Genomic DNA, 27,806 nt, shown 5'->3' with positions numbered 1-27,806 from the left:
CTGCTAGGATTAATGTTACGACTGCTTCCCTATCCGATGATTTTTCTTTCATATCATGTTAACCGACTTAAACTCTTGTGTTCTTACCTTTAAATGCAATATGTGCTCCTCTACCGCATCCTTCCTGAAGCAGCACCAGTTGTTCAGACTTTCTCTGGTCAGATGCGAGAGTGAAGCTTGGGACATCTGTTTCAGTCAACTCCACTTTCCCAGTGAAGGGGGAGAAATTTAATTGATTTTGCTAAAGTATTCCTTCGCTATTTAATCTCTTCTTATATTTACTTCAAATGCTATCGTTTTCTTTTCTAATCCATTGAAGGACATTTCTATTCACTAAAAAAAGCATTTAACTGGTAAAAGTCAATTTTTGGTTCCAGTGATCTCCCCGGACTTGTATTAAATGGTTTGGTCCGACGCTGCTCACTTTCCAGACACGCTCTGCGTATTTGACACAGCACGCGTCTCACTGAGGGGGCTTTTAATTTGAAAAAGAGGCACAAAAGATGAATGGCCGGAGGGAGAGTTTTAGTAAAAACCCAGGACAGCTGGTGAATAAACTGGTGGTGGTGAACAAGACTACACTCACCTCTTTACTCCGCCATGATGATAAGCCATTTATCCACATTCAGCAATCCAAGAATTTAGGAAGCAAAAAAATACAAAATACAAATACAAAAATGATACAGAAATAAATACATATGTACATTTAATTAATATTAATTAAAAAAAAATTGAATTTAATTTAAAATAGAAATATCAGTTCATTTCAGATTTTGTAAATTAGTCATGCCTACATTAATCTTTAATGTTATTGTTAATGCATTAGTGGTGGCATACCTATCTATACATTAAGTCTTTATTTGTTTTTGATTTTGGCAGTTTCAGTCCTCCATAAGAATGAGCCACATAATTACACTATAAAGATTGATGTGATTGTTGATTAGCATATGAAAAACATTTATTTATTTATTTATTTATTTTCATGTTTTATTACTTTTGCTGACTTTATTTCTTTATTGTATAATGTGCAGTGGTGAAAATTAACTTGTACACTTGCTCAAACACTGTATTTGATTGCAGATTATATGTAATTGTATGACTCATTCCATTTTACCTATACTTCATAAGTGGGGGTTGAAGTAATCAGACCCACATTGCAGAAATAAAAAAGTAGAAAGCAGAAAAGGGAAATACATTTTTGAGGGAAGTGAACTTTTTGCTCTACATTTATTTGACAGCCATTTGCAACTAGTTAATTTGCAGATTAAGCTTTCAAAGATCTATTATGAACATGGAAAATATTATAGATATGCTGATATAATAAACTAATTAACAAAAGTATTTTGGCTCCATCTCGACTTTCTCCAACATTAAAATGCTGCTTACAGGGTTCATGTAGTAGTATCGATAATATAATACTGAATACTTCTTTCACCAGTACGAGATGCATTACTAAAATGACCTAAATATAATTCTGAAATAACAAACAGACTGCTTATGTTTGTGTTCAGCCGGTGGCTTCCCCGACTCTCCCAAATGTCTCCAGTGCTTTAACCAGGCCCTTGGGTATTCCTAGCCTGAATATCCTGAAAAGCCTCCTCCAGATGGCCTGTGCTTTCTCCTCTCGTCCCGTGATGGAATGAAAAGATCAGCTAATTAAACAAAGTCCCCATATCCATGTGAAAGAAGCGTGAGAGTCCTCAGGGAGCAGAGCTGCATGCAAATCAATCCCCAGTGCTTTGAATAGTGTCCAACAAACAACACATCTCTGCAAACCATAAAGCCTTTATTTCCACAGGACACACAGACACACTAAAAATCAAAAGTCATGACAAAAACACATAAAACATACAAATGTGTCACACTGGGGGATTTCTACTGATACAAAACAGTCAACAGTGAACAGTCCGATAGTGATGTTAAAGAAAGTTCAGACTGATATGGCCCTTCCACTAAACAAAGCGTCTCCTTTAATCCAGAGAAGAAGCACAAGAAGTTGATTTGAAAAAATAAAAAACATAAAAAATATCCACCCTCTCCACAGTAGTAGTTTTCTTTTAATAACAAATATTTATCCACATTATTATCAATACAAAATGAGCACTTTCACTCCCTCATCAGAAACAGACCGTTTAAGAAGATATTTCTAAATGTGGATTATGTATATGCATGATCATGATTCTGTAACGATGTAATGTAACTGGGCAGACAGTGAACATAAAGATAGGGCCACTATGGTGAGATGCTGCAGGGGCTGATGGAAGCCTTGGGGCCTCACTGCTCGGATGCTTGTGTTCGCCTCAGGTTGTCCTTCACACGGACAAACTCTGGGATCTTCTGCTGGTCCTCACGTCGCCTGATCTCCTCCTGCTCATACTGGAAAAACAAAGGACAAGTCAGCGTACTGATATAGTATTATACTATACTATTAGATTCTGCCATATTTGTTTGGGGAAATGTCTGAAATGTGAGAAAAGGGTCCAAAAAAGTATTGGGACACTGGTTTAATCTTTAACACACCAATCAAGTATTTTTTTTAATGCAGAATCTGAATTTGAAAATGAACCAGTACCTACATCTGTCAAATAAATGTAGTGGAGGACTGAGTCTTGCTTACTTGAATGTTGAAATGTCCCCCCTATAAGATGACAAAACCATCAGTGCCCCCGTGTTTGAGACCTAATAGGTGCAAAAAGTTATGGAACTGGTCCAGCAGGTGGCTTCAGCAAACATGCTGCAAAGTCTGCAACATAATCCTGTGGGGCAACTATGACTGTGAAGGTACTTCCCCTAAAAGTACTTGCTTTTACTCAGGGTCCCTTTTCACAGACATTCTAAGAAAACTTAGCCTACAAAAGTCTAGTAAGGAGTCCTTAAGACTTAGAAAACCTCTAAGATCAACTCTGAGCAAGGGAGGGACAGAAATGTTAATCTTAGTGAGGAGATCTGGTTGACCCCATTATGATTTGTGCTTTTAAATATGACTCACACTGTCAGACCCAAGTCATCACTATTGTAATGTTGCAAATATCTTTGTGTTGTGATCACTTTTATCTGCCTTGTTTCACTTTGTAATACTGTTAGAAAAGGGACATATAAATAACGATTACAATTATTATTATTACTATTATTACTATTATTAATATTATTATTATTATTATTATTATTATTATTATTATTATTATTATTATTATTATTATTATTAACTAGAAGGTGGTGCAGTGTCATTTGGTGTTTGGTGAATATTTCTCCTTCCTCTTAACTCTTAACCATCTTTAAAGTCCTCCTCCTTACTCCTAACAATTTTAACCTTTGGAGTTTTAGGGGCTAAGATGCCCTGTGAATAACTTATCTTGACAAGTATCTTTTCTTAATTTTAAGGGAGAATTCTTAGAAAATGTCACAGTTCTAAGAATTTTCTAATAATTTCATCCCTGGACAGACACTTCAGATGGGGGAACTGAAGCTGTTATATCACTCTGCTCAAAGCCACAAGAATCCTTTGACAAAACCAGTAATTTTACTTTCTTTTGCCTTTATTTGGATAGGGAGAGGTGAAGATATGACAGGAAAGGGGGCAGAGAGAGGGGGAATGACATGCAGCAAATGGACCACAGGTGGGAATCAAACCAGCAACCGCTGCAGAGGACCAACAGCCTCAGTATATGTGGCGAACGCTCTACCAACTGAGCTATGGGAGAACCCATGAGTATGATGTTTAAAAACATTAGTTCAGGGTCAAACTAACCCCTTTAACACAAGTTAAAAGGCTGAGATGATCTGCAGGACCACTACCAAAATTTTTTATAGCTATAAATCATTTAGACCCCAAATATGTAAAACTATAATGCCCAGGTTTAAAAATACCAGAATTGCCCTTTAAAATCCAACAACACTTGTGTGTTTGGGCCAAAGATATTTTTGTGTTTTTTATAATGATTTTTTTCTCTGCGCCTCTGACCTCCTCCAGCTTCTGCTGCCTCTTGCGGAGCTCCATCTCCAGGTCTGAAGGCCTCCGTTGTGCCATCTCCTCTTCCTTGTGCAGCTCCAGTCTGCGCTGCTCCAACACTCGCTTCAGCTCCGGCTTCTCCTCCAGCAGCAGTCCCCTGCATGGTCAGTCAGAGTCACACTCACTAACACAGTCCACCACCCTGCCCTGCTCTGAGATTCAAACATCAACCACATTGGGATCAGAGAGTGAAGGTCGGTATTTCCAGTGTGTGACCTGCTGTACCGTTTATGGCTGAGCAGCAGCTCCCGGTGCAGGTTCTGGTAGCTCGGTGTCTCTGCCGAGGAACCATTCAGTCTCCTGGGCTGAACGCTCTCGTCACCACTGCAGTCTGCTGTGGAGGGACGTGACAGCGGTGGGGGGCCGACAGTGGTCTCTGAGGAACATGAAACAACTCATATCACCATGCTGTATGTTGACTTTGTGGAGATGACAATGGGATTTTCTGATAAATAGTCATCAGTAGTGTGGATAGAATGATTTGAAGTGTATAAAGTCAGATAATGGAACAGCTAGAACAGTCTGGTGAGTTCTGAAAATTACATCAATTTACTGTAATGCAGCCTTTAAAAGCAGGAAAAGACACTGATGACATAAGATCTAAAATCTACGACGATATCTAGCCTTATATCACAATATTGATATAATATCAATTTATTTCCCTGCCCTAGTCAGATCTGATAAATTCTAATTCTGATGAATTTTGAAATGGATGAATAGAAAAAAGCTTTGCTCATCGCTCTATGTCAGACTGTTTTATATGTTGTTAATGTGTGATTTCAGTCACAAAGTAATAAGATGAATAAAAGAAGTTGAAATTAAAGAAAAAAACACCAGTGATTTGAATAATTATTTGAAAATATAATGTACAAAACAGAATACAACCATTTTGGGATGTAAATTCTTTATTTAGCATTACTGAAATTAGCCATGGAACCAGTGTGTTTACATTTTATCAGGTACTGTACTTCTAAAGATAATTCTATCAAATAAAACCTAATCCATCAATCAAATATTTGATTGATAGATCAATCAAACAGTTGATTGATAGATCAATCAAACAGTTGACTGACCATCAGTGTATTATTCAACTTTATGAATTGACCTGGTTAATAGATTAAATATATCAATCAAGGTAGCAATCAAAATGTTTGATTGGTATCGTTGGAGTGATACTTTTCTATAAATCAAATTATAATCCACAGTATCATCAACTGTGTGTTTTAATTTTAGAATATACTTTTTTATTTGTTCGGCATTCGTGTGTTAAAATACCTTTTTTGTGGGGTCCATATCCTGTTTTCTTTCGGTTAAAATGTATGAAAGAAGAAAAAAGAGACACATGGTTAAGGAAGTAACTACACAAGTAAATTATTAGCTAAGACAAAGATGAGACAACAAAAATGTTAACATTGTTGCATTAAAACCTGTTTGCCAAAACATCTTCTTTATCTTGTTTTGATCTTCATCTGACTGGACAGAGGATAGCCTATAATTAGATGGTATAAGAGCTAAAGGGGACGGTGCCCGCTGTGCTGCTTAAGCAAGTGAGCTTTGTTTACTTGGAGAACAAAGGTGACGTAACAGTTTGTCCCGCCAGTGATTGTCTCTGGATGAACATGAACATTTCTTAACGGTGAGAAAATGATGTGAATTTCTGCATTTGTTACACTCATACAACAACACGAGGTGAGAACCTGGCATGACGTCCTACTGTAACACAATCGTACAGATACCTCCGCCACACCCACTGAAACCAGACACTCAGGAGTGAAGGATCAACAGATGGCAGATAGTTGCTGTTGTAACTGGTCTGAACAGCCTCTCTCAGACAAATTCAAGCCAGCTGATAGCAGAATTTTTCTATTCTAGACTACACTACAGGTGAACATAACATCCCCAAGCTCTCCTCCTAAGATGCTTGGAGCTCAGGTGTGTTTTGGTAGTGTGCATTTTTATTGTACTGCAACATAAGCCTCCAAATCCTGTCCCTCCTCGGCCCCTGCAGGGAGGTTGAGCTGGTAGATAACCTGACTGGTGTCTGATCTGATGGAGGCCATTGTTCCTGCCAGGGCCTGCAGGGCTGGGATGGATTCCAGCAAAATCACTCCCTCTCTGCCTCTCTCCAGAACAGACACGCTGAATTGTATTTTAGCTGAGTCTAACTACCTTTTTCATGCATTGAAAAACACCAAAATTTGAATGACTATTTGTTTTTCAAATGACAGTTGTGATAACCCACATATTATTCCTGCACTTCGTACTTAATGGTGCTAGATATTTGCCTGCTCTGCTCACAAAATTGTGTTTTTCCCCTCAATCAAAGATTTATTTCCACAGTAACATACTGCACATTGTCTGACAGCATTACATAACCTATGACACATATAAAGATGTAAAGGCCTACATATTAAACACATAAACTTGAGTATCGGATCATAAAGACATCTTTTATATTTTAAAGTACATTGATTAAATTTTACTTGATTGATCAAGTTCTTAACAACCAATTAATCAGTCATCAATTTATTGTTATCATTCCTACAAAAATCATAAATTTTAAGGGAATATGATTAAGGGGGATACAGTATCAACAAACAAGATTTATTATTTAAGGTAATTTAATATTATTAAAACAAAGACATGGAGGCTTGTTTTAATAATAATAATTACCCTGATATTAATATAATAAATCAATGTGCACTTAAAAGTTTAAATAAGTTATTTAACAGTGCCTAACAAAATTGTGAGTTGTATTGTGTATCTGTACTCTCCGTGACGGCTTTCACATTTTGCTTTACTTATGTAGGACAACAAACTACATCACAAAGATGTTATAATGTATTTATTTATTTATTTATTTATTTAAATGGTTATGGGGCCTTAGTCAAAGCTAGCTGTGGCTTTTGCAAGCTAGCTATGACAGGAGTTGCTGTCTTGCTTTACTGTTTAGTCAACCTTTTGGGTTTTAGCTGTGTGTTGTTTTAACTGCACATTTAACATAATTTGATAGGAATATATCTGCTGTGACTCTCAGCAAACCAGATTTTGGTCTTAATATACAGTTTTAGATATTTTGGCTTTGTAAGGCATTATATATCTTAGTGTATTCATATCTAGCTTTTACCATTTTTTCTAACGTACATTATTCTGTACTTTATTACTTTTTGCACTTCTGGTTAGATGGTAATATGATTTTAGTGATTTAACAATGATTTTTTTTGTACCTCCAGAGTCTATGATCAGAGCTGTGTCCATAGCAACAGTCTGTTCTTCATCAACAACGGTCGGCTATACAGAAATAACAGACCATAGAAATGCTGTAACTGACCAATCAGAATTGAGTATTTAACCAAGTCATGTATTTAAAAGGTATAATGACTCTTCTGAGATTGAACCAAAAATAAGCGTTTTTTTGAAAGGCAACAAGAGCTTTCAAAATAAAAAAAATATAAATAATGGAAAATAAAATTGAAAAATACCAAAAATAAAATAAATGTGTATATAATAAACAAATAAAGGAGAAAAGATAAATCTGAATCTAAGAATACTAACATAACTCAGATAAGTTAGTCTTGGGGTTGTAGTTTCCTACCTTTATCTTCCCTCTTTGTCTTCCTCATTTTCTTGAACTTCTCCAGTTTCCCTGTCCCCTACCATTGTCTCACTTATTTCCTTATTAAAATAAAATGAAACTGTGTGTAAACATAGGTTACAACTCAGGAACATATATGTAATTTGGGCGGTTACCAAATTGTTTTATACTGTTAGGAGTTGGCTGTGAAATGCAATATACTGGTTAAATCACTTAGCCACATACTGGAGGTAGGATTTGTGGTTTGTGTCCATGTAGCAGAGTTTTTTTTTTGTTGTGATGTGACAGTAAGAGAGGAAGAAATTGTTGTTGGACCATGGTTAGCCTTGTTAATGTTTCACATAGGTCAACAGCAAGAATAATCAGAAAAAAAATCTGGTTCGAGTGGAGTATTAAGATAAGTTTGAACTCATAGGACCAAAAAAATGCAACTTCGGGGCATAGAAGCTATGAAAATGTCTTGCTTCTGAGGGTGTTATGGGCGATATGTTTGGATATATACAATATATACAATTTATTTTTTATCTTGGAGAAATGGACTCTATGTAGTATTATAAATTGTATGCGGCAGTGTCTGGTGTTTTTTGAGCATTAAGTTAAATCTAATCTATTGGATCTCTAAAACGTGCTGCACTATGAGTTTTCTGAAGTGAGATGTATCATTTGAGGGCATTTCTGTAAACATAAAAAGCAATAAGTTGGTCATAAGTATAAGATATACACACTTAATAAACCTCATCGCGTTTGATAGCTTTTAATAAGATTAAAAAAGCTTTGATGACAATTCAAACAAGCACTTTTCACCTGAACTAAAGCAGTTTCATAAATTAATGGACTGCAACGTTGTTGGGCATCTAATTCAATAATCTTGATCCTCCAAGATAATTCTAGATTGTCCCAACAAGAATCTGTGTAAGTCTGTAATTTTTGTTCATAATCTATGTAACATGAAATGGCATACAAAGTCTATTGGACAGTTAGAATTTAAAATAAAGTCACGATTGTTAACTCACTTACAGTCTGCCTTAAGTCACCTAACCCTCTGACAGATGGCCACCAGACCAGACGTTGACCTCTCACTCACCAGACAGGAGAAAAGGTTAAAGAAAACAACTTGCCAGAACTCACTTTTCTTGCAGCTGACCCCTCCATGGCAGGATAGTGTCCAGTAACAGTGTTCCTGTGTTATTCCATTGTTAAAACAATCACACCTCCTCACATAGCCTGTCTGTTGTCTGCTTCTCTGCTGCCTCCAGGTCCAACATATTGCTGCTGTTCATGAGGGTTCCTCGGACTCTATGGGCCACCTACAGTAGCAGTAGTCAATAGTGGTAGTAGACACTAAAATCTTGTTACGCCATTCAAGATTACCTCACAACCCCCACAGGGCACAGGACGCTAGATTAGTTAATTGCCGCAGACACAAATGCAGCTTAAAAGCAACCCAGCACGGCACTAGCGGGTACCAGAATCCAGGCTCCTCTAACACTGAGCCCATTAATACTGACAGAAACAACAACGCTCTCAGGCAAACCGACATGCTGAGTGTAGTGAGAGGTGGTCAGATGTTTCATTGGGTCTTACTGCTTGGAGACATAGAGTACAAGTTAGTTGCACTACATTGAATTGTTTTTCTCTAGATTTGAACCCATGTAGTAATTGTTTACATACAGCTTTGGTGAGTAATGGATTACGTGTAACAGGATTATGTAATTCAGATACAAAATAACTGTATTCCATGACAGTTACAGAAAAACAGTGTAGTCAGATTACAGTAACAACTGGTTAAAATTGGGAAATTTGTTAGGGTTACAATTGTTAAACCATTTTTAGGAGTCTCACAGCATCACTCTGGTATCATTGGGCTGTAATGGTCGCAGCGTGGTCAGGTGCCCAACAGCTGCCAGCCAGCCCCAGGAGGCACTGGCAATGTATGGGCCCTCGCACCCCTGAGCAGATCGGATCATTTATATTAAAGTTATAACAATTTCATGTTTCATGGTGGGACATCAAAATTTCACGCCATGGCCATACCTTCCAAAAACATTGTGGTGAGGGCGGCTGCCCAACAGCCGCCGGCCAACCCTCAGGAGGCACCGGCTGAGCCACGACTATCGTGGCAAGCGCGGCCGCCCAACAGCTGCCCCCAGGAGGCACCGGCCAAGGTGTGACTGTCGCAGCAAGGGAGGGCACCCAACATGCCACCAGGGCTGCGCTTAAAGGGTGTGACCAAGCCAGTTGGCCACTTGCATCGACAAAATTCATATCATATGTTCAGCCCTGAACGACTATTGAAGATGTGAAGTTTCAGGCAGATTCAAACATGTAAACGGAGGTTAATGCAACTTCCTGTGTTTTGGGAAAACATCGAGAGAGCCCTGCTCTAAATAAACACCAACAGACACTACACAGGCCAGATGAGTCTGTCTTTTACCTTCAATAACTGGATGATTTGAGACAATTTGTTTTAGATGCATTTGTCATTCTCACTTAAGTTTTTTTTTAACAAATTCTTTCTGCCTCAGTCCTACCTCCAGTCCTGGTGTTTCCCTGCAGAGTTTCACTTTGCTCCCTCAGTCTGGGGAGGAAGCAGTGGTAGGAGACAACTTGCTTCAATCATAAGTCATATAATAAATAGGATTTCAGCCTATTTAATAGACTATGTCACCAACTTGCTATTTGGAGTTCAGCCCTGATTTTTACATGTGCAAGTCCTACATATTACTCCTTTAAAAGTGAAAATGAATAACATCCCTGGAATGAAATTTGAACCAAAACTTTAGAACAAGTCATCTTCCTGGGCTGAAAAAAATCCTCTTTCTGAACTGGAGTCTTCTTCCCTGCAGTGGAAGAATAAAGAGGAATTACTTACTAAATAATCAGGCATGTATAGTAATACATACAATGTATAGACGCGTTTCTTGTTTACAAACATTACGGGGTGCGCGTGCATTCAGGGGGCAAAACAGCTTTGGTAGCTGGTCGAAAAATATATAACATATATTTTTAATTATTCATAATATTTGAACTGAGTGCCTTTGTTTCATTTATTTTTCATAAATGATATGCAGTCACATTTTCTGCTGAGAAGTGTAAACAATACATACAATATAGGCAATATTATTGCCTAATATTTGTTTGTTTGTTTTACTGCATTTACATTTACACTGCAGTACTTCACATTGCCCTTAAATGTTTTCTTCTTTTTTAATTTCACTGGCTTTGCCATTGCATTATTGTATTATTGATTACTTATTTTTAACAAGATATTACATTTCTTCTGTTTTCATCCATATTTGCTGTAAAACTGGAATTTAATGTCAAGTTAAAAAAAAAAAGACTAAGAAATAAATGTCTTTACCATCATGGGCCACATGAGGTCGCTGTACAACTGTTTTCTACTTTCAATGTCCCATGATTCCTTGCGGCTTTTCGCTTTAAACTGACCCGGATGTTCCTCTTTCTTCATAGTGTGAATGATTTGTTGGTGGGTCGTGTGTGTGTGAGTGTTTGGTGACTATTTGAGTGAACGAAAGTGGTGTGTTTTTGGTGCGTGTGAGTGTTTATATTCATTTAAAAACCTACACAGTGATCTTATTTGATCCGGTCACAGTCTGGCTCTGCTCTGACCGGAGATGATAGGAAACCCGCTCGCTAGCCTCCGTGGCGATGAGCAGCTGAACATTATAATCTCTAGGGCCTCCACGCTTTCAAAGCTGTGGTCAGAGGTGATGAATTGATCAGATATACTAGTTCTGGGTGAGTTTGAGTTAATCTCGAGCTTCACTATAGACAATGAGTAAAGAGGCGATTCTGATCTAACCACAGCTGAGAAGCAGACCGGGGCCCTGGACGGATGATTGATCGTATTTAACTCTGCGACCGTAAAAAAACTCCAGTGTTCTGTTCACATGACTGTTAAAAAACAAGATGTCGTCTTAATGCGGACTGTCGGTAGCGTTGCTTTTTGTCAGCATCGTCCGTCTACATCTAAAAGCCACTTTGGCTTGTCGTGCTAACACTAACACCAGCTCACAGACTTCCAGTATCACTGAAAAGCCACTTTATGTAGCCCTTAAGCAGTGGTTCCCAAACTTTTTCTGGCATGCCCCCCTTTCCGAAGCCAAACAGGAGTCTTTACCTACCTCATAATCAAATAATTGGTAATGGAACTAATTCAAAATGATTCCAAAGTTGAATTTTGGTGAAATAAAGGTTGGCAGGATAGAATCACCAAACTCTTCTTTATTGCATTGATATAGATCATATTAATTCAACTTTGTTTCATTCTATATGTCTCCCCTCCTCTTCTATGCCCCCCCCCCATCTTAATCCTTCAGATCATCAGCATGTGGTCTTCTGATCTGGAAATGTCTTTTTCTGCAACCTGCTTGGATCCTGTGAAAAAAAAAAAAAAAAAAGATATATATATATATATATATATATATATATATATATATATATATATATAATCAAATATCTGATGGGTTGGTTGCAGGATGGATAAAGGTTTTATGAATCAATCTGTATACAGTCTCGCGATAATAAACATTAACTTAGGTGATGGCGTCAGTCTTTGTGTATACACGTGACCCCGTTTAACCAATCAACTTTCAGCGTCGACTTGGCTAAGCGCGCGAGGGGGAAGAACGAACGTGCCTGTAGTTCCAGGCTTCTGTTTTTATCCACCATGGCTGAGCCAAGTAAAAAACGGAGAACTAGTCGTGCTAACACTAACACCAGCTCACAGACTTCCAGTAGCATAACGAACTTCTTAACAGGTCGTCAGTCTGATGAAACCGGAGAAGAAGGTCGTTTTGTGGAGGGCTCCATACTCCGCATCACCATGAAAAACTTCCTGTAAGTTCCTCTGCCGCAGCTGTCAGCCAAGGACGCGGAATAACGTTAAGAATCAGAAACTTAACTGCCGGGAGCAGTATGGTAGAGCCTGGGAATAGCTAGACGACTAAGCTGGCAAAGCTTCTGACATATTTATCTGCGTCCTGTCATTGTATCAGGCTGCTTTGGCTTCTGTAAATATGAAGTCGTGTGTCCATTAAGTTCAGTTGCTAGACACCAGATAACGCAGATATGTCAGTGGTTCCTCGCCTTTTTAAATGTCTTGTATTCACACTGTATGTCACAAAATCAAGTCAAAATGCAGATGCTTTAAGTTCCAGTCCAGTCAGGTTTTAAAAGAGTCCAAGTCAAGTCTCTGTAATCTGGCTTTTAATGCACTGTAGAATAGGGCTAAGACCAAGTGCAATATCCAAATCACAGAAGCTGAAGGTTCTTGATAATGGGTGTGAAACAGTAATAATGTGTGAGAAAATAGCATCATAATGAAGTACTGTAGTCCTGCAGAGATTCCCTGGCCTTCAAATGTTGTTCAACAGATCTAAGAAAACATATTTGTTTGATACATACCCCAACAAATGTCCCGATATCATGATTTGAATAGCCTTTTCAGTATAATGAAAATTGTCATTCCAAAATTTTAATTCCCATTAATTAGGGCTTAACAGTTTATCGAAATTTCATTGGAATCACAATATGGTCTATGTTAATTTTCAAATAGCAGGAGGCGCAATATGTATTAAATGCAAAATGTGTGTCAATGTATGATTTTAAATTAAATATCATGCTTTAGGAAAACATTTTTGTTTGATACAGATCTTTGCAAAAGTCACACCAAAATGAAATGTTTTAAATGAAATTGAGAATAGTAATTTTAAAATTAGAATTCCCTCTAACATGACAAATCATATTTGCACTTGCAATATCAGTCAAAGTAATTGCAATTAGATATTTAGGCCAGTGTACAGAGGTGTTTACAGAATGTTGACTCAACACAACAAAATCCCCAAAAAACTTGCAATTTGACTTGGACTTTAACACCAAAGACTTATGACTTCAATTGGACTTGACTCAAGTTAGTTGAAAATACTTGATACTTTGCCCAAAGGCAAAGATTAAAATGGTTGTTATTTAGAAAGTGTCCCACAGATCATTTCATTTCCTGCATCAGCTAACATTAACACCATTCATTCCCAGCAAATCAACACTTAACTCTCCGGATCCATTTTGTTTTGAACCAGTCTGACAGCATCCAGACAAGCTGCAGGAGACAACCATGAACAACTAACTTAATGTTACTGAGGTCCAGTTGGACAAAGGATACCAAAGATAATATCTGTCATGTACAAGAACTATGTGGTGGTCAACAAAAAGCAAATTGCAATATGCAAAACTTGCGGGTAGAAAGTAGTAGATGGAGACACAACAACTTCCAAGTTTGTTTGACATTTGAATTTTCTTAAAGAACAGTAAGTCAAAGCTCTGTTGTTAAAATGGCATTACATGTGGTGAAGAGCACATTACGACTTGCTTGGGACTTACACTCAAAGTGTAGGATTTCTGACTTGACTTGGGACTTTACTGCAAAGATTTGGTACATATGTGAGTTACAAAACCATGTGTTTGTTTCCCCACTGCTGTTTTTCAGGTACGTCTTGTTAAAACTGACTAATGTACTGCAGTCTGGTACAAAAGCCATGCAACAATTCTCCTGTCATGAATTTTACAATGTTCAGTTTTTGTTGAGCTTGTCATTGTTATTTTGAAGGCTGTAGTTACCAAATTGGTAGACTTTACTAAATATTAGAAACCCCTTTTAGTACAGAGTAATAATTTCAGCAGCATCACAAACTACAGCCTCCAAAATCACCATGAAGTTGTGAAGTTAGGATCAGCTACAAAGCCTCAGCACCATGAGTGCTGAATGTTCGAAAACATGAACTACTATGACCAGATGAACAAGGTATGAAAGTTTGAAGGATTGTCTGTGTTGTAAGCACTTGGTCTCCAGGCTTTCCAGTTAGGGCCTGAACAGGACCTAAATGGGCCCTTGCCACTGTAACAGAACCGTCTTTCTTGGACCTCTCAGTAGGATGGTCTTGAAAAGCTTTGTGGAACAATAATTATGGCATCTTTTCTTCACACACATGTGGCCATGTGATATACTCAGCAAACTAAATATTTAATATGCTTATGAAACTAAGACAATTGCAGTGTTTCTGCCACAGAGTTTGTTGAACAGAGGCGGTAGGCCACCCAGATCTTCATGTGCTTTGCCTCATGTTTAATTCAGCATAGTGGTATAAAGCAGCCTAAACAACAGCCACACTTGTTTAATATGGTATTTGTTTTATGGAAGGACACTTTCAGGACACTGCTATTTGAAGATTAACATTTTAATTATTAAGTAAAATATATTAATTTCTTATTATGTTAGTGGATTTTTCTGGCAAGTTGGCCCACCTCTACTATAGAAATATCTCCCTTGTACTCTGGCAGGACGTATGACTACTCTGTGGTGTATCCTGGACCTAATCTGAACATGATTGTTGGAGCCAATGGAACTGGCAAATCTAGCATCGTGTGTGCTATTTGTCTGGGTCTGGCTGGCAAGACTGCTATCCTGGGCAGAGGCGACAAGGTAAGCAGCAGAGTAACACCATCACTGGTAGATGTACTCTGAACTTGCTCTGGCCTTAATTTCTTTCCAAAAGACCAGTGGGTAAACTTAAATGTGCTGTAATAGGGTTAATGGATAGGTTTTCACAGTACAAGCCTACTTTTATTTGAATGTATTTCATTGTCTTCTTGCACTGTAGGTCAAATTATTATCCAATTATTTATAGATAAACTAATTAATCATAATTCTGGTGATGATTACTAAAATCTTTTGTTTATTTTTTTTCTGTAGGTTGGGCTCTATGTGAAACGTGGGTGCCTTAAAGGACATATTGAGATTGAGCTGTAAGTTATGTGAAAGAGTTTTCAGACACACATGGTTGCTATACTAATAGCAAGCTATGAGACAGGTGAAATTGCATTTATCATTTTAAAAAATATATGAAATATTAATCTTGTTAACTTAACTCAGCATTGTAAAAATACAGACAGTTCAACATTAAATAATCCTACTGTTTTGCCAGTTAGTGTTACATCATCAGTTGAAGATTTTAGGAATAATTCTAAAATTCTGCCAGTTTTTCCAATATGTATCTGATTGTAGAATCAAACTCTTTGTTGTTATTCCAGGTACAGGAAGAACTGTGATAATTTAGTGATTAACAGAGAGATCCACGTGGAGAACAATCAGTCGCTGTGGATGCTGAATGGAAGACACTGCAATCAGAAAACAGTGGAAGAGGAGGTCAGAGCTCTGCGTATCCAAGTCAGCAACCTCTGCCAGTTCCTTCCACAGGTATGTTTGTGTCACTGCCAAATAAGGCTGCGCAGATGTGGTGAAGTGAGTAATAGCGGCTGAAATGTTCTATGGAGGTCAGACTGTTAAATTACAGCTGTCACACTGTAGAATAGTGCTAACATGGTAATCATGTTTTTATTTGTAATTTATTCATACAAATCCTTACGTAAAGCTACTACCAGGAGTTTTTAAGTTTGGTTATGAACAGTCTCAGTTTAATACTGTTGCCTCTATATAACCTTCATAAATTAAGGAGACCATCTGCAAGAAGATTGTCTGTTACTGTATGGGTATTCTTAATGCCTGCCACCGGGTTCGATTCTCCTTGAAATCAGATGAAACAACCCTGTGTTCACCTTGTTCTAGTCAGAGCACATACATTATCCACTTAAAAGAGGCAGGTGGAGACTTTTATCTTAAACATTATATTTTGTGGTTATTACGGTGGAAACTACTGTTTTTCCCTCAGGGGCCTCCAAACTCAGCAAAATATGAAAGTTCCTCATAGTAGCTTTATCTTCAAAGTTACTAGCAATAATAGCAAATATTGTTCTCCTCTTTCTCTTTGATGTGGTTGGTTTGTTTGTACAGGAAAAAGTTGGCGAGTTTGCCAAAATGTCTAAAATTGAGTTGCTGGAGGCAACTGAGAAGTCAGTTGGACCACCAGAGATGTACGAGTACCACTGTGAGCTCAAGAACTTCCGCAACAGAGAACGAGAACTGGAGGTAACCATGTGCTGTGTTTGCATGAATTCAGGCAGATAGTAGGAAGCAAGCTTGATATCTTTTTAGCATAACAGTAAAATTAGGTGCGGCTGGCAGAGAGTACCGGCAGTGGCACCTGCATCTTTCTGAATCTATGTAAACACAGCTTCATATGGACTTACAGTATACAGTAGGTCACAAGCAGTGGTTTATACCAGTTTATTTATGTTGAGTGCTTCATTTAGACACAACTGAAAATTTGATAGAGGAGAAAATCTTCGGATATACTTTTGTTTAAGAATTAATGCATTTAAAAGTCTCTTTCAGTGAACATCTAAATGTGATTCCCCATGCTTCTGTTTGTGTGTCACCAGTGTCTGAACGTCTCAGTTGCACCATTGATGATTTAACTTTTCATCATGTTCAGAATGTGTTATGGTGGCCTTGCATGGTTTGTTCCCTTCAGAATGTTGTGAAGGAGAAGGCCAGCTTCCTGGAGAAGGCCAAGCAGAGACATGAGAGGAACAAGCATGATGTGAACCGTTACTACGAGAAGAAGAGGCATCTGGACGTGATTGAGCTGCTTGAGAAGAAGAAACCGTGGGTGGTGAGTGGTCGAAATCAAACAGTGTACGAGAGGGAGAGACAGATAAACACAGTCGGGTTAAAAATGAATTCTTTTGACTGTTTCCCTCTGGCAATAGGAGTACGAGACCACCCGTAAGGACCTTGAGGGAGTGAAGAAGGAGCGAGACGAGGTAAAAAGGCAGCTCTCAGCCCTGAAGCAGGCCCAGGCGCCCATGCTGAGGAAAATCCAGCAGATTGAGAACCAGCTGAAGCCCACTGAGGCACAAATAAAGGCAAAGGTAAAAGAGCAGATGTTGTTAATCTCTGAAGAAAACTGAAATTAAATTTGTTTACAGCCTGTTTAGTGCTTATAATTAGTGTTTATGTATATACTGGTTGAGCCATTAGGTCTCACTCAAATCTCTGAATCATTTTTCCACAATAATTGCTCTTAAATGGGTTTGTGGAAAGCTGTTTTGTACAGCAAGACATATTTCACATGAATTGTAAATGCATTATTAATGCATCAGAGCCAGTGTTTCCTCTGCATTCATTTAGGAGCGGCGGCCCGTTCACAATATGTTGATGACCAGCTAACATTATGTAACTTATCGGTAGTTTAAGTTCATTTGGCCCGGTGCCAACTCGGTGTTGCTAACGTGAGTAAACTAATTGATAGTATTAGGCTAACGTTAATATCTACACGCCATTATGTAACAACTGACTGCATTTTTCAGATGAGTTTATTGAAATATTTCTCTAAGAAGAGAAACGGAACGCCTGACCCCGCTGCTGAAAAAAATCCTAGAGGAAACACTGAGAGCATTATGCTGCCCACAGAAACACAAACATTTTAAGGCATTTTTGAGCCGCACACTTGAGAATCATGCCAGCAATTTACAGTATAGGCATTATAGTGTGGGTTTATTTTTTGAATGCATTTTTACTGAAAATGAAACAGGAATAATGAAAGTTAATTGTAAACATTTTGAAAATTAACATCATAATTAAAAAATCTGGGTTTTTGAATATACTTCTGTACAGTAGAATGAGTGCTGGATTGCGATGTTTGTGACACTGTCATGATAATAAGTTAACTATGAGCTTATTTTCAGACTGCCGCAATCAAAGAAGCCTCTTTGAAGTGCAAACAGAAACAAGATCAGTTGGATCGAAAACACAAAGAGGTGAGACTGTACTTTTCTTTTTCCTCAGAAAGAAAAGAAAAGCAACAACAATCTAAACCGAAAATATACAATCTATGTTGATGTCATACACTTTAACAACCTGACAGTTAGATTTGATGACGTATGGAGGCCAGTTGCTTTAAACATGGGAAAAACTCTATGACTGCTGCATTCAGTATTTTTTAAATTTATGATACAATCCTACTTCATTTACTTTATGTTGCTGACTTTTTTAAACAATATTTTTACTTAGTTTAGCATATATCTCACACATACAAATAGACCAGGGGTTGGCAACCTTTATTATCACAATAGCCCCTCTTGGACAAAAACAATAGATAGATAGATTTGGCATCTATAGCTAGCCTAAGGAGACTCTAGAGGAATCTAGAGGAGAATTTAGAGGAGAAGTCTGACATACATTTTAATTTGCGAAATATTCAAAGTCAAAGTCATAGGCAGAAACTGGAAAGCTGGAAAATAGCTGCGTGCAGCTAAGGACTGCAGGTTGCTGAATCCCAAAATATAAATGGACAAAAAATATAACATGGAATCATAATTTTCTCAAACTAAGGGAAAGAAACAACAATTTTCATACCTCACAGACTTAAAATAAAATCACATCAGATGAGGAAAAAAGTGTCTGTTCTGAACTAACAATTAATTTGTTTAGATATATATGTAACCAATACACACAATGTTAAATCAAACAATCTATAGATATAGTATTTTTGTAATTTTTTAATTTTCTGTCCAATGTGTCATAGAGTAAAGCAGACTGTACCTGCAGATGTATGTTCATTCATTATGTGTCCATAATGAATGACAACTCTCCCTGCTCCTCTCTACAGATTGAAGATATTAAACAAACAGAGCGACTGAAGCAGACTGAAGAGGAAGACCACCAGAAGCGAATCAGCAACACCAGACGGACCATCGAGGACTTGAAGGCAGAGCTTGCCAAAGTTGGCGACCAACCAGATGTGACGCCGCGAATCAATGCTGTCAATGTTGAGCTGAGGCGCATCCAGATGGAGAGAGCCAAGATCGAAGGAGAGAGGTCTGATCTACAGAGGGAGAAGAGCAACATCAGTGCAGAGTCCAAAAGTGAGAGTTTTCCACAAATTATACGGTGTCCTCTGAACCAGTTCGCATAAAAAAACATCTGATTATTTAAGATGCTTCTCACATAGTGACTCTGCTAGTGTTGGTAAAAGACCATGTAATAGACTGCGAATGTGGTTCATGTAGGTAATGTTTGTTTATCTTGCCAGTGCTGCAAAAAAAGCTGAATGACATGAACAACATGATGAACGCCAAAGAGGAGAAGCTGCGAGGACGCCACAGGGACACATACGCCGCCCTCCAGTGGCTCAGACAGAACAGACAGCTCTTTGTTGGAAACGTCCATGAGCCCATGATGCTGGTGGTGAGTTCCAGTGAATCATGTTTTTGTTTGTTTTACTTAACCCCCTCCCCATTTAGTATTAATAAGCAGCATATAAACATTTAATGAGATGTTAGTGTGTATAAGCAGCTACAAGTGTTTGTCCTCCAGTGGACACCCATAAGTGGAGGCTGATATAAAATGTATTTACAGAAGAAGTTAGAATTATCCACAAATACTGTACATTATAATGTCTTTTAGAGCACTTGAATTATTAGTTGAGCTAAGCTAAATCCATTGATTTTTTTTTCCTTTGCATTCTAAAAAGAAAATCAACTCTTCCAATTAAAGCTAGGGGTGTAAATTACAAGTGTCATTACAATATGATATCATATTGATTCTTTGGACAATGATACAGTATTTGCTGATATATAGTCTGTCACAAGACGATTTCAATTCAGTTTCATTCAGGGGCCTGCAGCCGATATCAGACAATATAAAATGTCTGTTTAACACACTTAAATTTATGTACCTTTTGTATTACCACTATTTTGGTACATATCTGTGTAGCAGGATGACAGAATAGGTTAAGTGTTTTTAATGGTAACAGTTGGGATTTACTTTCTTGATTTCTTGGGGAGAGTTGTTCTCATAGCAGTGTTTTGTTTTTGTTTTGTTTTTTTTTAAACACAAAACGCAAGATTCTTTTGGAATTCATTTACAACACCTTCCCTTCAGAAACAGAAGCTTTGTTGATTTGACAGTATTGTACTTGTGATGCTTTTTTATATCGGTCGCAGAGCCTACATACTAATACTTTCCTGATTATGCAGATCAACGTGAGGGATCACCGCTATGCCAAATACGTGGAGAACCACATTTCATTCCACGATCTGCGGGCATTTGTCTTCCAGAGAAAAGACGACATGGAGAAGTTCATGGCTGAGGTCAGGATGCTGCAGATAGTGATTGTCATTTTTGCTCTCAGTGAAGAATATAAATCCTTCTACAAGACTTCATATGGGACATTCAGTATTTACCCTTGACAAAATGTGACAAATGTGGTCTGATGTGTCCTGACCCTCAGGTCCGTGACAAGATGAACCTGAAGGTGAACTCCATTTCTGCTCCTGAGGAGTCGTGTTCTAAGAAGACACCATCCAGAAATATTGAGTCCCTGAAGTGCGAGAAAACATATTTTCCCCGAAGCTTAATGACATAATGACCTTCTTGTTTTTATACTTCCTTTAATATTCCTACTTTTTCCTCTGTAGGCGTTTTGGATTCTTCACCTACCTGCGTGAGATGTTTGATGCCCCCGATGAGGTAATGAGTTACCTCTGTCACCAGTACAGGGTGCATGACGTCCCTGTGGGCAATGAGCAAACTAAAACAATGATCAGAACGGTACGTTTCTCTTTACATATTATTTAATTTTGAGGAACACGGCAACTGAGAAATGGGGATATGAATGTCCCTAAAAAGGACAGTTCACCCCAAATTCAAAAATACATTTTTCCCCTGGCTAGAAGCGCTATTTATCCACCTAGAGTTTTTTTTTGAAAACTGGTGTCTGTTTAAAAAAAAACATGACCTGACTACTCAAGATAATTCACAGACCTTGTTGTGAGTGATTTCATGTAGGAACTACTGTCTTTATAATCTACCAGTATAGCTTTCTTTTCTACTAGAAAGAAAGTAGTTCCTATATGAAACTGCTTACAGCAAGGTCTGTGGATTATCTTGAGTAAATGGGTAATGAGTTTTGGAAAGAAGAAACACAGGCTTAGAATTTTTCAAAGGTATTTTTTGGCTCTTTGAGCTTCACAGGTCTAGTGCCATCTTGTCCCATTCCCATTACATCGGAGACAAGCTAGAGATCTCTGCAACTCACACACAAAAAAATCCAGATGGATAAATAGCACTACTAGCCATTGGTAAAATATATATATTTGATTTTTGGGCAAACTGTCCCTTTAAAATTCAACCTTTCTGAAAAAAAGAAAAACTGTGTAGGCCTGGATGTGTCAGTGAGGTCTGTCAATGGGCACCACCCATAAAAATGATACAATCACCTCTTTGAATTATTTATTAGTCCCTTTCAGAGATGTCAGAAAGTTGCACTCTTCATTTTAATGCCGTAGAAATGAATTGCTGATTTGAAGTTAATTGCATTATGTTATTATCAGTGATGCATCTGTATGTGGTTTAATTTTATTTTACCGTGTGTTTGTAAGTTAAATCCGACGGCTGATATTTTCCAGCCCGAATGCTGAACTTTCATAATAATAACCTGCCAGGAGTTTTTAGTGTTTAACTTTGTATTTTGTGCTGTGCTTTTATTAAAAAAGTGTCTGTGCATCCGTTGTCTTCCTTGCAGGTGATAGAAGAGCCCTACCTCAAGGTATTATACACATCAGAAGAGAGGTACACATTGAAGAGGTCCTTTTACTCCAACAAGATCAGCACCAGTAACTCTGCAGTGCACCCGTCCCAGTACCTAACCATCACTGTGGATGCTGAGGAGAAACGTCAGCTGGAGCAGCAGATGAAGGTAGGGAGTCCACACCCTTTTCTTTAACTACAATAACTTTTCATAACTGTAGTATCTGGTGCTCCTATAAATATAGAGTACCATGAGACATGTCAATATTTTGCAGCGTAATTGTTTAAGAGTGTTAACCCCATTGTGACCAGGCCTGTGAGTCAAAGTTACGGGATATTGATGAACGGATGAAGGCCCTGCAGAAGGAAGCCGCTGCATTGGATCGCTGTGACAACGAATTGTTGGCAGAGAAGAAGCAGCTTTCTGAACTAAAGGGCAAAAAGAGACAACTGGAGCAGAAAATCAGCACCAAACAGGACAGGTACATCTGTCTTAAATAGCCAAAAGGCCCAACAGGCTCCCCTGTAATTTTTAATGTGTTGACATATGAAACTTGATTGGTAAATTATTTTGTGCAGGAATGGTTAATGCAAATATATGCAAATACATCCTCTTTCCATGTGTTCAGTCTGAAGCAGATGGAGCAGAATGTTATTGACCTGCAGAAGATTGAAGAAGAGACAAAAGAGAAAATTGCAGCTGTCAATTCCCAGAAGGTGGCCATAGTCACAGCATTCATGGCCCAAATGAAGGTACAGATAAATGAACTTAGAATTAAGGACTTGTATTTGACTGCTTTCCATTTTATTGCTGTGTTAGGAGGATGATTGTCTTTTGTCCAGTGACCTGTTGTTTCTTTGTCTCTTTTGTTTATTTTTCTCTTGAGTACTATACTTTAACAATGGGACTTCTACCTCCCTCCTGTGTTTTCATGCTGTTTCTGACTTTTTTGCACCAGAACTCTACTTCAGACACCATTTCAAACATTTATTGTTTAATTAATTAAACTGTGAGAAAGACCATTTCTGATATTGTGATTAGGGATGCCATGGTGGAGAAATTTTCCCACAGATCTTACTGATTACACTGGACGTTTTGAAATAATAGATATGAACGATGACGCCAAATATCTGTCACGTTAGAATGCTCACTTTTGTCACATTAGACCTTAAGATCTGTCTTTGAGCAAAACAAGCACTTAGATGGTTTGGTCATTATTAAGTGTCGACTTGCCAGGTCTGTCTAACATCTCCCACACTGACCTCAATGTCAACTTAAGCTGATGTCCACAGACATGTTGTAAAGGAATGCTAACTTTAAGTCAAGGCTAGTTTGGTTTAAGTTAAATATTGATAACGGACTTAGATGATGGGGGTGGTGGGCAAGTAATGTAACTGGTCAGGGTGTAACACCGACAATCACAACAAACCTAATTGTGATTGTACGTTTTTATGGATATGTTGGGTTTTTTTTAATTTCTTGCTGTAAAAATTCAAGCTGACCTCATAATCTGTCTCTGCCTATTTTCTGTCTTTAAATGTCTGACCTCTCCATTTTCCTTGTCGGTCCATCATCTGTAGCTGAGAGCCAAGCTGACTATCGAGAAAGTGTACCTGGCTTTGGAGACGGTGGGATTGACAGCCGAGAAGACCAAGCTGGAGAATGATTGTAGAGAAGGTGCCTCTGACCTCAAGACCACTGATGTAAGTGTTTCACACACACACACACACACACACACACACACACACACACACACACACACACACACACACACACACACACACACACTCTCACACACACACACACACACACACACACACACACACACACATTTATATACATTGAGAACTGATATTCTCCTCATTCTGTTTCACTGGTGTATACTGACTGCTCATGTGTTCTTGCAGCAAAAATGTAGCCGTCTGGAGCAGAGGAAGGTCCAGCTGACAGAACAGTGCAAAGGCCTGCTGAAGAAAGCAAAGTCCATCTGCAGGATGCAGGCTGATGAGTCGTTACCTGAAGACCTGCGTAATGTTAGTGTTTATTATATCTCTAAATGAAACAAGACTCTTCTCTTCTGTCACTTTCTATGGAATATTATTCTTGTCATGTGTCCCATGGAGACCTTTTGAACACAGATTTTAATAAGTTAATGAGACTCATGATCTGATTCATTCATGTTTTTTGTTCATGCAGGCTTTCAGCAAACTGCCTGACACGCTGGATGAGATTGATGCCATGCTGAACGAGGAGCGGTCCAGAGCTGAGTGCTTCACTGGCCTCAGTGAAAATGTGAGAGCACATAAGAATCAGCTGGGGATTTAATTTTGTTTTTGCTTCTCTTTTTTGGCAGGGGGGCATCAGCATAATTTCATTCTCAGAAAGCAGAATATCCCTACCTTATCTAGCTCACAAACATCTGTTCTGAAAAAAAAAAAAACTTTTTAAAGGCTGAAAACAGAAAAGTATGATCAGATCATTCAAGTGGTTTTCTTTTTGTTTATTAATTTATTCTGAGCAATTTATTATGGCTTTTGGCTTTCTTATTTCTTTTGGCCCAAAATTGTCAGTCTGGATGCACCATGATATGTACCCTCAGAGTTTAAATGTTTCTCACAGTAATTCTCTCTGCCTTGAAGGTTGTTGACGAGTACAACAGGAGAGAGCAGGAGATCAAACATCTGGAGAAAGAGCTGGAAGATAAGAGTGAAGCACTAAACACCTACCGACAGAACATGTCAGAGGTACATCATATGTTACCATAGTGATTCCTCTGGGAGTGTTTTGTAAAGAAATGTGGTTCAGTCTGTGATTTCATATATGACAGTACGACATGACAGCCTTCCTGTGTTTTAAGAAAAGTATACTTAGTGGTCTCTGTGTGTGTGTGTGTGTGTGTGTGTGTGTGTGTGTGTGTGTGTGCGTGCGTGCGTGCGTGCGTGCTTGCGTGCGTGCGTGCGTGCGCGTGTGTGTGTGTGTGCGCGCGCAGGCAAAGGAGCGTTGGCTGAACCCGCTGAAACAGCTGGTGGAGCAGATTAATAGCAAGTTCAGTGAGTTCTTCCGCTCCATGCAGTGTGCAGGAGAAGTTGATCTTCACTCAGAGAATGAGGTAAATGCTGACACACAGGACCGACACACACAATTAATCTGACATCTCAGGATCAAAGGATGCTTTTAGTGGTCATTTCCTTAAATTCATGCAAGCTTATGAGAATTGCTAGTAATATATTTGCTGGCACTGTTATAATGAAACTTGAACAATGGTACACATGCTGTATGACTGTGATATGGTTAAGGACTTATGGGGTAAAATAAGTTTTATAAATGAACTGTATAATGTTTCTCTAAGCAAAAGCCCAGCATTATTGAATTATGTGAATTATTAAGTAAACTTAAGGTTTATGGTCTGAAGAAATTATGGTGCCGGCTGGACTTGCTAACAAGACTCAAAGTTGTTGTGAAACACTGAAAAACGACCACACTGTCATGTTTTAAACACTGGATTGAACAAATGTCCAACATAGCAAGTTATGAATGAGTCATATCTAGACTCTCGGGACACCAGGACTCGTTCCTGAAAACATGAAGCCCATTCTTGGATTATATTAATAATAGACAAAGCCCAAAGACTGATCTCACACATGTGATGCTTTCCATCTTTAGTTTTTTTTTCTTTTCATGTGTATTTATTTACTTTTTGTTCTATTATACTTTGTTAATGTATGTTTACACATTAAAATTTGGGTTCTGTTGTATATTGATATTCTCAGTGTTGTAATTTTTGGCTATGGAGATATCAGGAGGGTTAAATGGGTGGGAGGTATTCAAAATAGGAAAATGTCCTAATAAATTTCTTAGAACACTCATGTTATGACAAAATGTTGGACTTGAGTATTAATTTATTTTTCATATAAGATATTGTTGATATTTGTATTTTTACAGTCAAACTGAATTACGCACGAGTTTATGTAATTCTGTCAAGCTCTAATAGATCTTATGGTCAATTTTTGGTTCAAGCAATAAGAATTCAGATTATTTCCCCCATTAAATCGTTGCTGTGTTTAATTGCAGGAGGAGTATGACAAGTATGGCATCCGCATTAGGGTGAAGTTCCACAGCAGCACTCAGCTCCATGAGCTGACGGCCCACCATCAGAGTGGAGGAGAGCGCAGCGTCTCCACGATGCTCTACCTCATGGCCCTGCAGGAGCTCAACCGCTGCCCCTTCAGAGTGGTGGACGAGATCAACCAGGTAGTGCTCTGACACACACAAATGAACACACACAGCCACAACAGGTTTTGTTTTGTGAGAATATGAATATAAAAACAGTGTATTACGTTCAGTTGATTAATTTAAAAATAGCCCAAGTATAAAAAATCTCTTAATATAGGAAATTTTATAAAAGTTTCTTAATGATTCAACAAAGTGAGCTTTCTCTTCACTAATGTAAGTTGTTGGCAAAGCACCAAATTTCTTGTTTTTTCTTCACATACATCCTTGAAGCAAGCAAAACATTAACACAGACCGATTTGATGGGTCCTCGAGTTTTTTAAGTAGCTCCTGTCTTCATGGATTTTAACTCATTTGCAGGCTTACATGCATGAAATACAAAAGTTAGTGGTCACCCGCTTGATTCTGTGCTTGTGACTGAAACTGTCTCTTTCGTTTAGGGAATGGATCCTGTAAATGAGAGAAGAGTCTTTGACATTGTCGTGCGGACAGCCTGCAAAGAGACAACATCCCAGTACTTCTTCATAACACCCAAAGTAAGTATATTTGTACCTTCTAATGAGTGTGTGGATCTATAATCAATATTTTTTAATGAACAAGGGATCATATGACTACTTGAATGTGAACGTTGTTGATCATAGTGATGAGACAGAGACACAATAATTTAATTGCGTGTTTAAAATGTTCTGAAACAGTCTATCTGATGTATTATGTCACCCATGAGAGCTGGTGCTCTTCATTTTCCTGAACTTTTGCCTCTGCTGTGTTTGTCTACAGCTGCTGCAGAATCTTCAGTATGCTGAGGAGATGACCGTCCTTTGTGTCCATAACGGCGCCCACATGCTTCCCCCCAACCAATGGGACGAGAAGGCGTTCATCAGACGATGTCTCCGAAGAAAAGCCAGGGCATGAATCCACCAGGCCAACACGTGGTGCCAGGTTTCAATTCAGGTTCCAGATCAGAATATACAATGTAGAAGTTAAACTGATGTTAATTGTTTATTGTAAAGAATTTCTATTCAACGGTTTCAGATCAAATATGCTATATAGACCTTGGAAAGAGAAGATTTAAATTTTTGTTCTCTGGTTCTTTGACAAACTCAATATTTATATATTCTGTCATTTGTCCTTATTTCAAATAGGACATTTATAAAATGTTTTACAGACAATAAAAATATACATTGAATATATTTGTTGTTTCTGTTTGTACGACAACATGTTGAGCAGACAACATTTTGATAATATAAAATATTTACAACTGTTTCATCTCTTCCTTAACAGTTTGTATGCACATTTATAAATTTAAATAAAATACTTTACTGTTTCTGTTCTTAACGGGTGTATTGGACTTATTTAGAATATTAATTAAAATATGTGAAACCTGTGTCTGGTATACTTTGCTTAAATACTACTTGCGTATGCAGTGCAGTCTGACGTGGCTTAAGATGTTTTCTTGAAAATACAT

General features: G+C 38.1%; 2 protein-coding genes and 1 non-coding gene across 3 annotated transcripts; 2 read left to right on the top strand and 1 right to left on the bottom strand.

Annotated features, from left to right (window-relative positions):
• Window positions 1-1,769: 1,769 nt before the first annotated feature.
• On the bottom strand, window positions 1,770-9,308 carry LOC146325299 (protein FAM107B). Its single transcript, XM_084721224.1, has 5 exons — window positions 8,733-9,308; window positions 5,285-5,312; window positions 4,235-4,385; window positions 3,962-4,106; window positions 1,770-2,376 (listed from the first exon to the last, which is right to left on the bottom strand). Exons 1-5 carry the CDS (start codon window positions 8,754-8,756, stop codon window positions 2,275-2,277), a joined length of 450 nt encoding a protein of 149 aa, XP_084577350.1. The 5' UTR covers window positions 8,757-9,308; the 3' UTR covers window positions 1,770-2,274.
• A 1,722-nt stretch (window positions 9,309-11,030) lies between these two features.
• LOC146325298 (small Cajal body-specific RNA 2) lies at window positions 11,031-11,426 on the top strand. The gene has a single exon (XR_014771162.1).
• A 794-nt stretch (window positions 11,427-12,220) lies between these two features.
• On the top strand, window positions 12,221-27,676 carry smc5 (structural maintenance of chromosomes 5). Its single transcript, XM_084721223.1, has 24 exons — window positions 12,221-12,464; window positions 14,961-15,102; window positions 15,373-15,425; window positions 15,711-15,876; window positions 16,471-16,605; window positions 17,051-17,191; window positions 17,289-17,450; window positions 18,267-18,338; window positions 19,190-19,445; window positions 19,613-19,767; window positions 20,559-20,672; window positions 20,813-20,907; window positions 21,000-21,132; window positions 22,106-22,279; window positions 22,423-22,592; window positions 22,740-22,863; window positions 23,692-23,814; window positions 24,019-24,144; window positions 24,308-24,403; window positions 24,751-24,855; window positions 25,101-25,220; window positions 26,183-26,362; window positions 26,782-26,877; window positions 27,119-27,676. Exons 1-24 carry the CDS (start codon window positions 12,295-12,297, stop codon window positions 27,251-27,253), a joined length of 3,243 nt encoding a protein of 1,080 aa, XP_084577349.1. The 5' UTR covers window positions 12,221-12,294; the 3' UTR covers window positions 27,254-27,676.
• The last annotated feature ends 130 nt before the right edge of the window (window positions 27,677-27,806 follow it).

This window comes from Lutjanus erythropterus, chromosome 6, assembly GCF_056507025.1.
Source record: "Lutjanus erythropterus isolate fLutEry1 chromosome 6, fLutEry1.hap2, whole genome shotgun sequence".
NCBI lineage: Eukaryota > Metazoa > Chordata > Actinopteri > Lutjaniformes > Lutjanidae > Lutjanus > Lutjanus erythropterus.
This window is presented reverse-complemented; position numbering and strand designations above follow the sequence as displayed.

Coding starts and splice junctions, on each gene's coding strand:
- smc5 (XM_084721223.1), top strand. CDS start 12,295: ATGGCTGAGCCAAGTAAAAAACGGAGAACTAGTCGTGCTAACACTAAC. Junction 15,426..15,710: donor GGACATATTGAGATTGAGCT/GTAAGTTATGTG, acceptor TTGTTATTCCAG/GTACAGGAAGAACTGTGATA. Junction 17,451..18,266: donor AGGCACAAATAAAGGCAAAG/GTAAAAGAGCAG, acceptor GCTTATTTTCAG/ACTGCCGCAATCAAAGAAGC.
- LOC146325299 (XM_084721224.1), bottom strand. CDS start 8,756: ATGGAGGGGTCAGCTGCAAGAAAA. Junction 5,313..8,732: donor AGGGGTCAGCTGCAAGAAAA/GTGAGTTCTGGC, acceptor TTTAACCGAAAG/AAAACAGGATATGGACCCCA. Junction 2,377..3,961: donor GGCAGCAGAAGCTGGAGGAG/GTCAGAGGCGCA, acceptor TTGTTTTTCCAG/TATGAGCAGGAGGAGATCAG.